General features: G+C 36.5%; 1 protein-coding gene across 9 annotated transcripts in view; it reads left to right on the top strand.

Annotated features, from left to right (window-relative positions):
- LRRC9 (leucine rich repeat containing 9) overlaps nt 1-17,279 on the top strand; it is a 147,632-nt gene that overhangs the window by 101,941 nt on the left and 28,412 nt on the right. For 7 of the 9 annotated variants that reach the window (XM_050797772.1, XM_050797776.1, XM_050797774.1 and 4 more), the window contains 2 exons: nt 3,977-4,194; nt 8,101-8,169. In XM_050797772.1, the coding sequence (XP_050653729.1) occupies nt 3,977-4,194; nt 8,101-8,169 (287 nt within the window). Of the gene's footprint in view, nt 1-3,976; nt 4,195-8,100; nt 8,170-11,288; nt 11,335-12,405; nt 12,456-17,279 lie in introns of those variants that run through there. The other 2 variants (XM_050797779.1, XM_050797778.1) reach the window with 2 other exon arrangements.

The raw sequence follows: 17,279 nt of genomic DNA, 5'->3' as shown, positions 1-17,279 counted from the left end.
TAGATCCTTGAGGAATTGTGACACAGTCTTCCACAATGTTTGAACTAATTTACACTCCCACCAACAATTAGTAATTTTTAAATTTTGTATAATAGTGAAAAATTGAGGTTGAAAATATAGAGCAGGACCAAAGTAGGGAAAGTCAAGCAGAGAAATTTGTACAGGATATAGTCCATAATAGGTAGGAGCTTGAAACTTTAAGAAAAGTAGCATGAGAAAAACACAGGGCTTGGGACATTAGTCTAACAATAATTTTTAATGGCATAGGAGAAAGGCAGGTATATCCATCAGTGGGACATGCGGGGAGATACTGAGGTAGTTGATCTGAGTACAGTAACTTCTCAAAGACAGGATTTTCTAGACCATATTTTTAAAAATTTGAATGCATCTATCAAAAGCACTTGTGATTTGGATCAAGAACCCAGAGACTTGGCCTTAAAACCAAGAAATTAAGCACAATGACAGATCTTTTTTTAAAAAAAAATTATTTTAGATTCAAGGGGTACATGTGTATTTTTGTTAACATGGTATTATGTTCTGGTGGGAATTGGGCTGCTAGTGTACCTATTGCCCGAATAGTGAATATAGTATCCAATAGCTAATTTTTCAACCCTCACCCCTACTCCCATTCTCCCCCTTTTTGCAGTGTACTTATTGTTGGAGTGTACTTACTGTGAATTTACTGCTTAGCTCCCACATGTAGATAAGAACATGCAGTATTTGATTTTCTGTTTCTGAGTTAGTTCACTGAGGATAATGGCCTCCAGCTCCATCCAGGCTGCTGTAGAGGGAGGGCATGATTTCATTCTTTTTTATGGCTATGACAGATTGGTATTTGCTTTCGTGGTTTTTTTTTTGGTTTGTTTTTTGTTTTTGTTTTATTTTTTATTTTATTATTTATTATTTATTATTATTTTTTGAGAACGGGTTTCTCTCTATCACCCAGGCTGGAGTGCATTGGCACGATCATAGCTCACTGCAGCTTCAACCTCTGGAGCCCAAGTGATCCTCCCACCTCAGCCTCCTGTGTAGCTGGGACTATAGGCTTGTGCCACCATGCCTGGCTAATTTTTTTATTTTTCTCTCTTTTTTTGTAGATATGGGGTTTCAATTTGTTTCTCAGGTTGGTCTCAAACTCCTGGCCTTAAGAGATCCTTTCACCTCAGCCTCCCAAAATGGTGGGATTACAGGCATGAGCCACCACTCCCTGCCCAGATCTTTTAAAAGATACATTGACATACAAAAAAGCAGACAACCTAACCCTGGAAGGTCTATTTCAATCGAATAATGTAAGGGAGCAGTGTGTTCTGATGCCATGGCTAGCATGGCAAATTAGAGTACGGCAGCCTTATGCAGGAAGTAAGGCAGTTTACTCTGACAATAACAGCTGCCATTTGTGGAGTCAATGGGTAAGGTGTTTGTCTACATCATTGTCATATTTAATCTTCACAGCAACTCTACATGGTAAGGATTGTTACATGTATTTTACAAAAGAAAAAAGTGACATTCAGTGTGGTTTAATAATTTGCCAAGTTTGCACCAGTGTGTGTTATGGTACCAAGTCAAACCTAGATCTATCTACCTTCAAAGCACATGCAGTTTCTATCCAGCTTGAATGACATAATAAGGGCATAGACTAGAGTGCTGGCAGTGGGAGTGGTAAGAGGTGAGTCCAAAAGGCAGTTTAAAAGGAAGAAATATTAAGACTTAGTGGCTAATTAGATGTAAAATAAGGAGAAAAACTGTCCCAGATGTTTTTATAATTTCATTGGGAGATTGGGCAAGAGGAAGTACTAAAGCTAAAGTCATTGGGAAATGTTGCTTATTTGAGAGTAGAGAAAGATCAGTTTGTGTTGTAACAATTTTGATGCATTAAAAATAGAAAGTTGGCTGGGCACAGTGGCTCACGCCTGTAATCCCAGCACTTTGGGAGGCCGAGGCAGGCGGATCACAAGGTCAGGAGATCGAGACCATCCTGGCTAACACGGTGAAACCCTGTCTCTACTAAAAATACAAAAAATTAGCCAGGCGTGGTGGCGGGCGCCTGTAGTCCCAGCTACTCGGGAGGCTGAGGCAGGAGAATGGCATGAACCCGGGAGGCAGAGCTTGCAGTGAGCCGAGATCACGCCACTGCCCTCCAGCCTGGGCAACAGAGCGAGACTCCGTCTCAAAAAAAAAAGAAAGTTTTTCTAGCAATAGTACTGGACCACAAGTCAGGACTAGAGATATATTATTTTAGAATGATCACAATGGAAGTGAAAGGTGAAGTCATAAATGTATGTGCTTACTTAGGAAGTAAGCACACAGAAAGATGAGTGAAAGGCTGAAAAGAGCTTTGAAGACATTCTACCCCTTTCTCTGTATCCCTGTCAGCATTTATTATTACCTGTCTTTTTGATAAAAGCCATTTTAACTGGGGTGAGATGATATCTCATTTGTATTTCCCTTATGATTAGTAATGCTGAGCATTTTTCCATATACCCATTGACCATTTGTATTTCTTCTTTTGAGAAATGTCTATGCATTTCCTTTTTCCTGTTGAGTTGTTTGGGCTCCTTATATATTCTGGTTATTAATCCCTTGTCAGATGGGTAGTTTATAAATACTTTCTCCCATTCTGTGAGCTATCTCTTCACTTTGTTGATGGTTTCCTTTGCTGTTCAGGAGCTTTTTAGCTTGATGCAATCCCATTTGTCTATTTTTGCTTTGGCTGCCTGTGCTTTTGACGTATTACACAAGAAATCTTTGCCAAGTCCATTTTCATTTGATTTTTGTATATGATAAGAGATAGGGGTCAATTTTCATTTCTTCTGCATAGGGATATCCAGTTTTCCCCACACCTTTTATTGAAGAGACTGTCTTTTCCCCAATGTATGTTCTTAGCACCTTTATTAAAAAAGAGTTGACCGTAAATGTGTGGATTTATTTCTGGGTTGTCTATTCCGTTCCATTGGTCTATGTGTCTGTCTTTACGCCAGTTATTATGAGGACACTAGTCATATTAAATTAACGCTCATCCCAATGACCTCATTTTAATGTTAATTATCTTTTAAAGACCCTGTCTCCAAATACAGTCACATTTTGAGGTACTGGAGGTTAGGATTTTCACATATTAATTTCAGGGGGACACAATTCAGCACATAATAATCAAGGAGAATGAATATTGAATGAAACGTAGTGTGGCATACTAGGAAGATAATTGAGCTTAAAATGTAAAAAGTCTAAGTTAGGCCTGATATTGCCATTTTTATGTCTTTGAGAAAGCCACTTAATTTCTCTGACCCTCAATTTTCTGATTAGAAAAAAGAGATAAAATATTTCCCCTGTAGTATTTTGAGACTCTGATAGAAAATACTGTACATATAAAAAAATTTTGTAAAGTGAAGAGTCTTCATATAAGTTATCATTACTATTTATATAGCTATTGATAGCTACAATAGAGAGAAATCATAGGTTATAAATAAGGGTTTAGAGTTTTGAAGAATTAAATGAACTTTGATGTGTTTAATATGGTTGCAGTGCAAAAATATGAGAAAGAACAGCATAATTAATGGTGTTCTAACATAATACAACAATTAGTCTATTTTAAGAAATAATTAAATATACTATTGTAATGTCTATTAGAGTAATAATATACTCAGGAAGCATATGTTTTGCAGCACTTTTCTGTATCTACTTTTGTCAATACCAACTATTTTAACAATTACTGAACAGACATATTAGATCATTTCAGTACATTGTGTACATCACATCCTGATCTTTCAAATTCACAAATGAGAAATTTTAGCAAATATTATTTTATGATGATGCTACCTTCCTGTAAATTACATTTCAATTTCTCTTTGGAAATAAGTTTCTTGAATCCTTTACTTCTTTTGAAAAATCATCTGATTAAAAGATATTTATATGTAAGTAGATATCCTTTAATTCAGGAAGTTTGGGCTCACTTGATATATCATGACTTCTTTCTTTTTAGGTAATGAAATCAGCCAAGTTGAAGGGCTTGACAACTTAGCAGTCCTTCAGGAATTGGTAGTGGATCATAACCGCATCCGATCATTCAATGACAGTGCTTTTGCCAAACCAAGTTCTTTATTGGCACTTCACTTGGAGGAAAACAGACTACGAGAACTGGGCAAATTACAATCTTTGGTAAAACTAGAGAAACTCTTCCTAGGATATAATAAAATCCAGGTAACTGTTATTTTTTTATTATGGGATTTACAAGCTTTAGTTTCTCTGAGTTCTGAACATAAAGCTTCCAAGAACATCAATGAAAATGTTGCTAGTATGTTATTTATCATTTATGTACCATCTATATTTCAAGGCATAGAAATAGTCTGTGATGCAGAAATATTCACCCTACTTCTAGACTTAAGAACTGGACAAAGCCACATGCACAAGCTCATTAACAAAGGTTAGTTCTACATGTTCTAAGGCTCTTCTCATCAGTCCTCTCTGAGAGTTCTCATTTGTTCCTTGACTGCTCTTGATCCAAGTTGTTTCTGAATCTTGATTCTGGACTTCCTTTGGCCCCTTAAACTTATCATATGTACTTGTTCTACCCGGCATTTGAATCAACTCCTGATAACGGACTTTGACTCGGCTTTAATGTTATATCTCTCCCCACTCAAGGCTTCCTTAGATAGGATCCTGGCTTAGTTTTACCTGCTGAGAATTTAACCTGTTACTTTTAGGTCACCGCCCCAACTGAACCGCTCAGACTCTCTCCTGAGATAGCATACAGATAAGAGTTGAAGACATAACCTTATACAGCCCTCACATTTCTCTCAGCATTTCTGTGGTGGTCTCTTAGCTCTCCTTTTACCAGCTTTTCTACTTCTGCCAATACCTCTAAGATAGCCTCAAAGACAGACTGAACTCTGGACTAACCGCCAAGGGCAGGCAGCAAGTCTGTCTTGTCTACATTTGTATCAGTATACAGCATAGTACCCAGTACATAATAGATCTCCATAAACATTTGTGGCTCTACTTGCTATAGAGTTCAGGAAGCCTTTTCTGGGGGTGATTTTTTAAAAGCCCTGGACAAGGTTAGAAGGAAATCATGAGCCATGCCCCTTTCTACAAAGCAATTAGGGAATGTACATACAGATAAAAATAGTATACAACTAATTTATACAGATTCAAACATTCATCTGAGAAAAGCCTGCCAAAACTGGGGATGATTCTTCCTAAGATTTATCAAGAAGAAATCTAAATTAGGAAAATTGCCCTTCTATGAAGATCTTTCCAGTGATAGCAACTGAGCTAACAAAAAAGACTGTCAACTCAGACTTAACACTCATCAGAGATCTTACCTGGTATCGAGCTTTATAAATAATTTCAAGGACACACAGGGCCCAGGACATGCCTAGTGCCTTCTCAGGCCCTTCCTTCCCCCATCACACACACCACCGAGCTTAGAATAAAATGTGAGGTCTTCAAGTGAGATTCCACGAGGTGATCTTATACAATAAGGGAGTGTGTTTCATTTACGAACCATCTCCATTTTAAACTTGAAATTATGTGACATTTTACAGGGATCCATGCCTTATAATTCTATAGATTCTAGGTTTATTTATTACAGGCAGTCCTTAACCAAGAAGATCTGCTAAGAGAATATTATAAATGAGGACCGCTAAGAGAATATCATAAATGAGGACCTTCTTCCTAGCAAGTATAATTGCTTTATTTGACAGGATGTCCAGTTACCAGATTAGACCTGGTAACCTGCTTTTCCACAAGAGTGTCCCTGCTCTCTACTCCTCTATCCCTCTTAAGCAAATGAATCGATAGAGATCAGCTGGTATAACAACTATACTTAGTCAAGCTTATTTATTAACAAAATCTAATATAGCTAAATGACAACTTATATATCATGAGAGATTCTACATATCATTGAATGAAGAAGTAAGTATTATTATTTAATGATCATCCCTTATTTGTTTTATTTTTATCCTTGAAATGGTATTTTCCATTGAATTTAGATAGATCATTTTGCCTTTAAGCTTATTCTAACCATTAATATTATAGTACCTTAATGTGCCCATACATTTAGATGGGGAAAAAATGAACTCAGAGGAATAGAAAGGTTATGTTGGAAATTCTGTTGAATTCTACTGAAAACATATTTTCTTCAAACTTCTGAACTCCCCTTTCAAATTTTATTTTTGAGAGAGATTCTGTCTCTAGATTCATACCAACATGGGCAGGCTGATACCAGCATTAATTTCAACAAAGGGACAATCAGATAACTTTGGGTTAATAAAAATTGATAGAAGGGAGAAAGCCTAGAAAAATTAACAAAGGAACAATATTTCAAGTGAAGGTATATGCAGTCCCTCGTTGGCCTACTTTAACATCCTTCAGAAGCTATATCCTTGATAAAATATAATACATACCCTTGATTCTGGTGTGATGCTTTTTACTTAGCCATCATGTCCAATAATATAGATTTAGCAAATTGTTGTCTATAGTCTTGCTTCTAAAGAAAGAATCACACAAACACAATTGAAAGATTCATTATTTAATTCACCTTTATAGTCCTGTTTGATCCCTGTGTCTAAATGATTCCCCTACCTGGCATCCAGCTACTCTGTCTACTTTTAAACATATAATTAATCACCTGAAGCTGAAAAGAACCCTAAGAATAGTCTATTGCTATTTCCTGTCCTCAGTGAAGGCCCCAATCCAGGCACAATTATTATTATGATTGCCTTAAGTACTTACGCTGACATTGTAACTACCATTGGTATCCTGGTTAATGCTTAACAACTGGCTCTCCAAGAGGAAAAAAGTCCCTGATGAGTAACGTTTGCCAATTTCTATGGTATAATTTCTTCTGTCATAGCCAATTTCAGGCTAACATACCATCTCACAAAATTCCTAAAAATTTACCAGTTGACTTTTTGTGAGCCAGTAGCAGCACACTACTGTAAAAAATAATGCTGCATATTAAAAATGGGAAGCCATCAGCCCTCTCCCCCCAATTATGGACATATTAGTTTCCCTGATGTCTCTCTAAAAGTTTATGCCATCATTATCTTCTACAAATTTAATAGTCTATTTCCCATATTAACATTTTCTGTGAAAACAGAAATTTTGATTAGGAATATTTCACTAGTGACTACTGTTATGTTTGGTTTAATTTAAGAAAATAATGTAAGACTTTTCACATGTCCGTGATTACCGATCAGGCCTTGGTTCCACAGACAGAAACTGCCTGTGGGTAAAAATGCACAATATCTCTATAGATTTACAGATTTTTCAAAACCCTCCTTTATGATACTTCCAAAATCAAAAGAGTAAAGATCGGTCATTTTAAAAATCAAATTCACTTCCAAATGATCTAAAATAGGTCTAAATATTTTTACACATACTAGAAGAATTTGCTATATGTCCACTTGTAATTCCACAAAGGAATACACGCATGTCAATAACTTTGTTGTGTTACATGAACTAGCAACAACTTTAGGCTGAGCTTGTTGACTAAAGTTTGTCAGAAATAGCATTTTAGAAATAATTTTGCAAAAACTAAAATATATTTGCAAACTTTCACCAATGTTAAATGGAAGCTAATAAATAATGCTATGCAATGGAGAAGGCAAATTATTTAACATGAGAGATAGTTTTTCAGCTATATATATTCCCAGCAAGTATATCAAGATGCAATCCACTCAATAGCACACATTCTTTTATTGTTAAGGTTGTGTTTAGTTATGTACCTTTAAAACTTTTAGATTTGGTTCACCTTTTCCATACTTTTTTGTCAATGTGCTGGAGGAATTAACCAAATATAATCTGAGTCCTAGAATAAATCACAATTCTGAGAAAAAATTTGGTCTTTTCTTACAAGTGCTTCTATATATCCAATTTTCCATGTTAGACTGTTATCTTTGCCAGTCATGTATTTGAAATCTACAGTACACAGATCTGCCTTTATTCAAGAATACAGAAGACTGTCACTGTCACTCAAGCTCACTTCAGAGAATTCAATCATGAGCTAGCTGCAATCTAACACTTACATATAATTACTTCAAATGAGTCTACATTTGAAGATGTTGAGTCTAACCAAATAATAACTGATTAACTTTTGAATAGGATATCACAGAACTGGAAAAACTTGATGTTATCTCTACTCTCAGGGAGCTTACAGTGTACGGCAATCCAGTGAGTATGTTACCATTCTAATTTATTAGTTAATTTACTGGTAGTTTTATAAAATTTATTTTTATATGGTATTAGAAAGGGATTTAATTTTATGTTTCTGTATGCATAGCCAGTTATCCCAGCCCAAATGTATTGACTTCTTCCAACTGATTACAGTGCAAACTGTCATTGTCATGTATAAATAAGGTCTGTTTCAGGTTTCCACATTATATTCCTTGGCCTATTTTTCTAACCCTGTGCCAATATTATATAGTGTTAATTAATTAACATTTTGTAGTAAGCCTTGATGTCTGGTAGAATAAGCACCTCTAATTCTTCCTCTTTCACCTCCTTCTCTTTCTCATTATTTCTTTCTCTTTCTTCACTGCCTTGGCTATTCTTGGCCCTTTACACTTTTCTATAAATTTTAGGAACCAATCCATCAAGTTACATGAGAATCTTCTTGATATTTTAATTGGAATGGCATTCAATTTATAAGTTAATTTGGGGAGAAGGTTGCAACCTTTCCTGTTGGAATCTTTGAGGGGACCCAATAAGTAGCACCCTTGTTCACCTAATTTCTAAACAGATTGAGTAATATGACAATGGAGAGGCAAAAATATCAGCTTAGCTTAGTGAGAAATCAAAGGGGCATGTTATCAGATTTCAGAAATAGTCAGTCATGATCACCCAGATATAGAAAATACTACACCGAGCTTTTTCCGCATAAGAGGAGAGCTACTCTTGGAGAGCAGAACACATTCTTCCAGAACACTCTTTTCCCAAGAAGGGAGCTAAATCACTCAACTTCCCCTAGTAGAGAGGAAGTGAAGGGTTTGAGAAAACCCAGGAGGGCCACATCATAGAGCTACTTCCACCAAGAAGAAAATAGCAATAAACAGTATCCCCTAATATTTATAGTATTCAGCCTTCACATTCATTAACATAAATATCACTCCATTTATTTCATGTCTTTGAATAAATATTTGTAATTTTCTCCATAAAGATTTTAATCATCTTTGGTTAGATTTATTGTTGTTTTAATTGCTTTTTATTTTATTTTTTTTTTTTTGAGACGGAGTCTTGCTCTGTCACCCAGGCTGGAGTGCAGTGGCCGGATCTCAGCTCACTGCAAGCTCCGCCTCCCGGGTTTACGCCGTTCTCCTGCCTCAGCCTCCCGAGTAGCTGGGACTACAGGCGCCCGCCACCTTGCCCGGCTAGTTTTTTTGTATTTTTTAGTAGAGACGGGGTTTCACCGTGTTAGCCGGGATCGTCTCTCGATCTCCTGGCCTCGTGATCCGCCCGTCTCGGCCTCCCAAAGTGCTGGGATTACAGGCTTGAGCCACCGCGCCCGGCCAATTGCTTTTTAAATAGTGTCTTTATTTTCCTAATTGTTTGTTGCTGGAGTGTATACATTCTGATTTTTGTATATTGCTTTTTATCTAGGACCCTTGCTGAACCCTCTTTTTAATTATAATGGTTTGTAATTTTTTTTGGATTTTCTCTATAGACTATTATCTGCAAATATGACTATCATTTCTTTCCAGTTCTCACATTTTTAATTTCCTTTGCTTCTCTTAGCATGCTATCTAGGACCTCTAGTACAGTGTTGAATTAGAAGTACCATTAGAAGTACTTATAGTAAGTTACTAACTTCAAAAGAATGCTTTAAAGTTGTCACTACTTAATATGATGTTTGCAGTAGGTTATGGGAAGATAACCTTTAACAGCTTAAGGAAATTCTAGTTCCAGTTTCCTACCAGTTTTGTCTTGAATGGGCATTGCTTTTTCAGTAATTGGTAATATAGTTTTTCTCTTTAATCTGTTAATATGGTAAATTACAATAATATACTAGTGTTAAACCATCTTGAAATTCCTGGGATGAATACTTCTTGGTCATGTTTTATATTTTATTGGATTCAATTTGCTAATATTTTATGTAGCATATCTGTATCCATGGAAATAAGTAAAATTATCCTATAATTTTATCTTCTTTTAGTATTCTTTTCAACTCTCTCAAAGTTTTACTTGCTTCATAAAATAATTTGGGAGCATTCCCTCTTTCTTCAATCTATGGAGTTTTTATATGCAATGTCTCATATACTTCTGGAAGGATAATTAAACCTTATCTCTAGAACTCTCTGGGCTTAATATTTTTTGAGGTTATATTTTAAACTACTTAAATTCTTTAATGGCGATAAAGCTAGTCATGTTTGTATTTCTTAAAACAGCTATTCTGAGAAGTTATATTATCTAGAAAATTGCCCTTTTTAGGTAATTTTTTTTTCTTTTTTTTTTGAGACACAGTCTCTCTCTGTCACCCAAGATGGAGTGCAGTGGCAAGATCTCAGCTCACTGCAGCCTCTGCCTCCTGGGTTCAAGCAATTCTCCTTCCTCAGTCTCTCAAGTAGCTGAGATTACAGATGTGTGCCTTCATGTCTGGCTAATTTTTTGTATTTTTAGTAGAGACAGAGTTTCACCATGTTGGCCAGGATGGCTTTAATCTCCTGATCTCATGATCTGCCTGCCTCTGCCTCCCAAAGTGCTGGGATTACAGGCGTGAGCCACCTTGCCTGGCCTGTAAAATTTTAATGTATTGCTCTCATAGTACTTTCATGAATTGTTTTTCATTTATTTTTTAAAATTTGTATTGATGTAAAATATACATATACAATTTACCATATTTACATTTTTAAATGTCCAGTTTAGTGTAAATAAATATATTTATATTTTTTTTTTTTTTTTTTTAATATATTCTTTATTGTTCCTTTCATTCCCATCTCTCATCCCCACTCCCCTTCCTAGACTCTGGTAACCACCAATCTAGTCTTCGTCTTCATTAGATCCACTTTTTTAGCTCCCACATATGAGTGAGGGCATATGATATTTGTTTTTCTGTGCCTGGCTTATTTTACTTAACATAATGGTTTCCAATTCCATCCATATTGCTGCAAATAACAGGATTTCATTCTTTTTATGGCTGAATAATGTTCCATTGTGTAGATATACCACATTTTCTTTATCCATTCATCCGCTGATGGGCACTTAGGTTGATTCCATATTTTGGCTATTATGAATAATGCTGCAATAAACATAGGAGTACAGGTATCTCTTTGATGTATTGATTTCCTTTCTTTTAGATACATACCCGGTAGTGGAATGGCTGGAAAAGATGGAAGTTCTATTGTGAGTTTTTTAAGGAACCTCCATACTGTTTACCATAATGGTAATTTACATGCCCACCAACAGTGTGCACAGGTTCCCCTTTCTCCACATCCTTACCAGCATCTGTTATTGCCTGTAGTTTTGATGTCAGCCATTTTAACTGGGGTAAAATGATACCACATTGTGGTTTGGTTTGCATTTCTCTGATTATTAGTGACTTTGAGCACTTTTTTTTTTTTTTTTTTGTAAACCTGTTGGCCATTTGTATGTCTTCTTTTGAGAAATGTCTGTTCAGATCTTTTGCCAGTTTTTAAATTTAATTATTTATTTATTTTTGGCTGTTAAGTTGTTTGCGCTCTTATGTGTTCTGGTTATTAATCCCTTGTCAGATGGATTGACTGCAAATATTTTCTCCCATTCTGTGGGTTGTAGCTTTACTTCGTTGATTATTTACTTTGCTGTACGGAAGCTTTTCAGTTTGATGTAATCCCATTTATCCATTTTTGCTTTGGTTGCCTGTGCTTTTGATGTCTTACACAGTATTTGCCCAAATAAATGTCTTGGAGGATTTCAGCAATGCTTTCCTCTAGTAGTCTTATAGTTTAAGGTCTTAGATTCAAGTCTTCAATCCATTTGGATTTGATTTTTGTATATGGTGAGAGATAGACGTCAATTTTCATTCTCCTATACAGAGTTATCCACTTTCCCCAGAACTATTTATTAACAAGACTGTCATTTTCTCACTGTAAGTTCTTGGTGTTTTTGTCGAAGATGAGTTGACTGTAAATGCATGGATTTATATCTGGGTTATCTATTCTGTCACGTTGGTCTATGTGTCTTTTTTTAATGCCAGCTCCATGGTTTTTTGGTTACTATAGCTTTGTAATAAAATTTGAAGTCACATTGTGTGATGCCTCCAGTTTTGTTCTTTTTGCTCAGGATTGCTTTGGCTATTCGGGAATATTTTAGGATTTTTTTTTTTTTTATTTCTGTGAAGAATGTTTTAGGTATATTGATAGGGATTGCATTGAATATGTAAACTGCTCTGGGTAGTATTGTCTTTTTTTAACAACAGATATTTATTTCTCACAGTTCTGGAGGCTGAAAGTACAAGATCAAAGGGCCAACTGATCCAGTTCCTGGTGAGGACCATCTTCCTGGCTTGCAGATAGTTGTCTTGCTGTATCCTCACATGGCTCTGGTGGGAAGGGTTGGGTGTGAAGAGGGCACAAAAACTCCTGGTCTCTACTATACTTTTCTATAAGGGTACTGGTCCCATCATAAGGACCCCATCCTGATGACCTCATTTAAACCTAATCACCTCCCAAGACTCCAACTCCTAATAATACCATTACATTAGGGGTTAGGGCTTTAATATATGAATTTTGGGGGCACATCAGCATTCAGTCCATAGCAAAACTTAATCCTCAGCCTCAACTCAGGGTTCACCTATTGTTCTCATAATGTCTGTTATAGCAAAAGTATTCAGCCAGGATCATGCATTGCTAAGAGACATTAGTGGTCATGTACCTTTAGCTCTTCCAGTCTAGAAGATTCCTCCTCCAGACTGAAGAATCTTCCAGACCAGAGAAGCCAAAGGGACATGATGATTCCTTCACTTTGATGACTTTGACACTTTTGAAGATTATGGACCAGTTAATCTGTAGAACGTCCTTCAAGTTGGGTTCATCTGGTGACATCTTATGATTAGACTCAGGTTGTGCATTTTGGGGAGGGATATTGCAAAGGTGGATGTTGCATTCTCCATGTATCTGTCATACAATTTTAATTTGTCCTATTCACTGTGATCACTTGATTGAAGTGGTGTTTGCCAGATTTTTCTGCTGTAAAGTTACTCTTTGCCTCTTTATTTTTTTTGCCTTCTGTGGCATCATGTACTTTATTTTATATATATATATACTAAAGTTCTAGGGTACATGTGCACAACGTGCAAGTTTGTTACACATGTATACATGTGCCATGTTGATGTGCTGCACCCGTTAACTCGTCATTTACATTAGGTATATCTCCTAATGCTATCCCTCCTCCTTCCCCACACCCCACGACGGGCCCTGGTGTGTGATGTTCCCCATCCTGTGTCCGAATGTTCTCATTGTTCAATTCAGACCTATGAATGAGAACATGTGGTGTTTGGTTTTCTGTCCTTGTGATACTTTGCTCAGAATGATGGTTTCCAGCTTCATCCATGTCCCTATAAAGGACACGAACTCATCCTTTTTTATGGCTGCATAGTATTCCATGGTATATATGTGCCACATTTTCTTAATCCAGTCTATCATTGATGGACATTTGGGTTGGTTCCAAGTCTTTGCTATTGTGAATAGTGCCACAATAAACATATGTGTGCATGTGTCTTCATAGCAGTATAATTTATAATCTTTTAGGTATATCCCCAGTAATGGGATGGCTGAGTCAAATGGTATTTCTAGTTCTAGATCTTTGAGGAATCGCCACACTATCTTCTACAATGGTTGAACTAGTTTACAGTCCCACCAACAGTGTAAAAGCATTCCTATTTCTCCATATCCTCTCCAGCATCTGTTGTTTCCTAACTTTTTAATGATCACCATTCTAACTGGTGTGAGATGGTATCTCATTGTGGTTTTGATTTGTGTTTCTCTGATGGCCAGTGATGATGAGCATTTTTTCATGTGTCTGTTGGCTGCATAAATGTCTTCTTTTGAGAAGTGTCTGTTCATATCCTTTGCCCACTTTTTCATGGGGTTGTTTGATTTTTTCTTGTAAATTTGCTTAAGTTCTTTGTAGATTCTGGATATTAGCACTTTCTCAGATGGGTAGATTGTAAAATTTTTCTCCCATTCTGTAGGTTGCCTGTTCACTCTGATGGTAGTTTTTTTTTTCTGTGCAGAAGCTGTTTCGTTTAAATAGATCCCATTTGTCAATTTTGGCTTTTGTTGCCATTGCTTTTGGTGTTTTAGTCATGAAGTCCTTGTCCATGCCTATGGCCTGAATGGTATTACCTAGGGTTTCTACTAGGGTTTTTATGGTTTTAGGCCTAACATTTAAGTCTTTAATCCATCTGAATTAATTTTTGTATAAGATGTAAGGAAGGGATCCAGATTCAGCTTTCTACATGTGGCTAGCCAGTTTTCCCAGCATCATTTATTAAATAGGGAATCCCTTCCCCATTTCTTGTTTTTGTCAGGTTTGTCAAAGATCAGATGGCTGTAGATGTGTGGTATTATTTCTGGGGGCTCTATTCTGTTCCATTGGTCTATATGTGTGTTTTGGTACCAGTACCATGCTGTTTTGGTTACTGTAGCCCTGTAGTATAGTTTGAAGTCAGGTAGCATGATGACTCCAGCTTTGTTCTTTTGGCTTAGGATTGTCTTGGCAATGTGGGTTCTTTTTTGGTTCCATATGAACTTTAAAGTAGCTTTTTCCAATTCTGTGAAGAAAGTCATTGGTAGCTTGATGGGGATGGCATTGAATCTATAAATTACCTTGGGCAGTATGGCCATTTTCACAATACTGATTCTTCCTATCCATGAGCATGGAATGTTCTTCCATTTGTATGTGTCCTCTTTTATTTAGTTGAGTAGTGGTTTGTAGTTCTCCTTGAAGAGGTCCTTCACATCCCTTGTAAGTTGGATTCCTAGGTATTTTATTCTATTTGAAGCAATTTTGAAGGGGAGTTCACTCATGATTTGGCTCTCTGTTTGTCTGTTATTGGTGTATAGGAATGCTTATGAATTTCACACATTGATTTTGTATCCTGAGACTTTGCTGAAGTTGCTTATCAGCTTAAGGAGATTTTCAGCTGAGACAATGGGGTTTTCTAAATATACAATCATGTCATCTGCAAACAGGGACAATTTGACTTCCTTTTTTCCTAACTGAATACCCTTTCTTTCTTTCTTCTGCCTGATTGCCCTGGCCAGCACTTCCAACACTATGTTGAATAGGAGTGGTGAGAGAGGGCATCCCTGTCTTGTGCCAGTTTTCAAAGGGAATGCTTCCAGTTTTTGCCCATTCAGTGTGATATTAGCTATGGGTTTGTCATAAATAGCTCTTATTATTTTGAGATACATCCCATCAATACTTAATTTATTGTGAGTTTTTAGCATGAAGGGCTGTTGAATTTTGTCAAAGGCCTTTTCTGCATCTATTGAGATAATTATGTAGTTTTTGTCCTTGGTTCTGTTTATATGCTGGATTACATTTATTGATTTGCATATGTTGAACCAGCCTTGCATCCCAGGGATGAAGCCAGCTTGATTGTGGTGGAGAAGCTTTTTGAAGTGCTGCTGGATTCGGTTTGCCAGTATTTTATTGAGGATTTTTGCATCGATGATCATCAGGGATATTGGTCTAAAATTCTCTTTTTTTGTTGTGTCTCTGCCAGGCTTTTGTATCAGGATGATGCTGGCCTCATAAAATGAGTTAGGGAGGATTCTCTCTTTTTCTGTTGATTGGAATAGTTTCAGAAGCAATGGTACTAGCTCCTCTTTGTAACTCTGGTAGAATTCGGCTGTGAATCCGTCTGGTCCTGGACTTTTTTTGGTTGGTAGGCTATTAATTATTACCTGAAGTTCAGAACCTGTTAGTGGTCTATTCAGGGATTCAACTTCTTCCTGATTTAGTCTTGGGAGGGTGTATGTGTCCAGGAATGTATCCATTTCTTCTAGATTTTCTATTTTATTTGCATAGAGGTGTTTATAGTATTCTCTAATGGTAGTTTGTATTTCTGTGGGATTGGTGGTGATATCCCCTTTATCATTTTTTATTGCATCTAGTTGATTCTTCTCTATTTTCTTCTTTATTAGTCTTGCTAGCAGTCTATGAATTTTGTTGATCTTCTGAAAAAACCAGTTCCTGGATTCACTGATTTTCTGCAGGGTTTTTTGTGTCTCTATCTCCTTCGGTTCTGCTGTGATCTTAGTTATTTCTTGCCTTCTGCTAGCTTTTGAATGTGTTTGCTCTTTCTTCTCCAGTTCTTTTAATTGTGATGTTAGGGTGTCTATTTTAGATCTTTCCTGCTTTCTCTTGTGGACATTTAATGCTATAAATTTCCCTCTACACACTGCTTTAAATGTGTCTCAAAGGTTCTGGTATGTTGTGTCTTTGTTCTCATTGGTTTCAAAGATCATCTTTATTTCTGCCTCCATTTTGTTATGTACCCAGTAGTCATTCAGGAGCAGGTTGTTCAGTTTCCATGTAGTTAAGCTGTTTTGAGTGAGTTTCTTAATCCTGAGTTCTAGTTTGATTGCTCTGTGGTCTGAGAGACAGTTTGTTATAATTTCTGTTCTTTTACATTTGCTGAGGAGTGCTTTACTTCCAACGATGTGGTCACTTTTGGAATAAGTGTGATGTGGTGCTGAGAAGAATGTATATTCTGTTGATTTGGGGTGGAAAGTTCCATGTCTATTAGATCTGCTTGGTGCAGAGCTGAGTTCAATTCCTGGATATCCTTGTTAACTTTCTGTCTCGTTGATCTGTCTAATGTTGATAATGGGGTGTTAAAGTCTCCCATTATTATTGTGTGGGAGTATAAGTCTCTTTGTAGGTCTCTAAGGACTTGCTTCATGAATTTGGGTGCTCCAGTATTGGGGGCATATATATTTAGGATAGTTAGCTCTTCTTGTTGAATTGATCCCTTTACCATTATATAATGACCTTCTTTGTCTCTTCTGTTCTTTGTTGGTTTAAAGTCTGTTTTATCAGAGACTAGGATTGCAACCCCTGGTTTTTTTTTTTTTTTTTTTTCTTTTTTTCCATTTCCTTGGTAGATCTTCCTCCATCCCCTTATTTTGAGCCTATGTGTGTCTCTGCCCGTGAGATGGGTCTCCTGAATACAGCACACCAATGGGTCTTGACTCTTTATCCAATTTGACCATCTGTGTCTTTTAATTGGAACATTTAGCCCAATTACATTTAAGGTTCATATTGTTATGTGTGAATTTGATCCTCTCATTATGATGTTA

The sequence above is a fragment of the Macaca thibetana genome, chromosome 7 (assembly GCF_024542745.1).
Source record: "Macaca thibetana thibetana isolate TM-01 chromosome 7, ASM2454274v1, whole genome shotgun sequence".
Taxonomy (NCBI): Eukaryota; Metazoa; Chordata; class Mammalia; order Primates; family Cercopithecidae; genus Macaca; species Macaca thibetana.
This window is presented reverse-complemented; position numbering and strand designations above follow the sequence as displayed.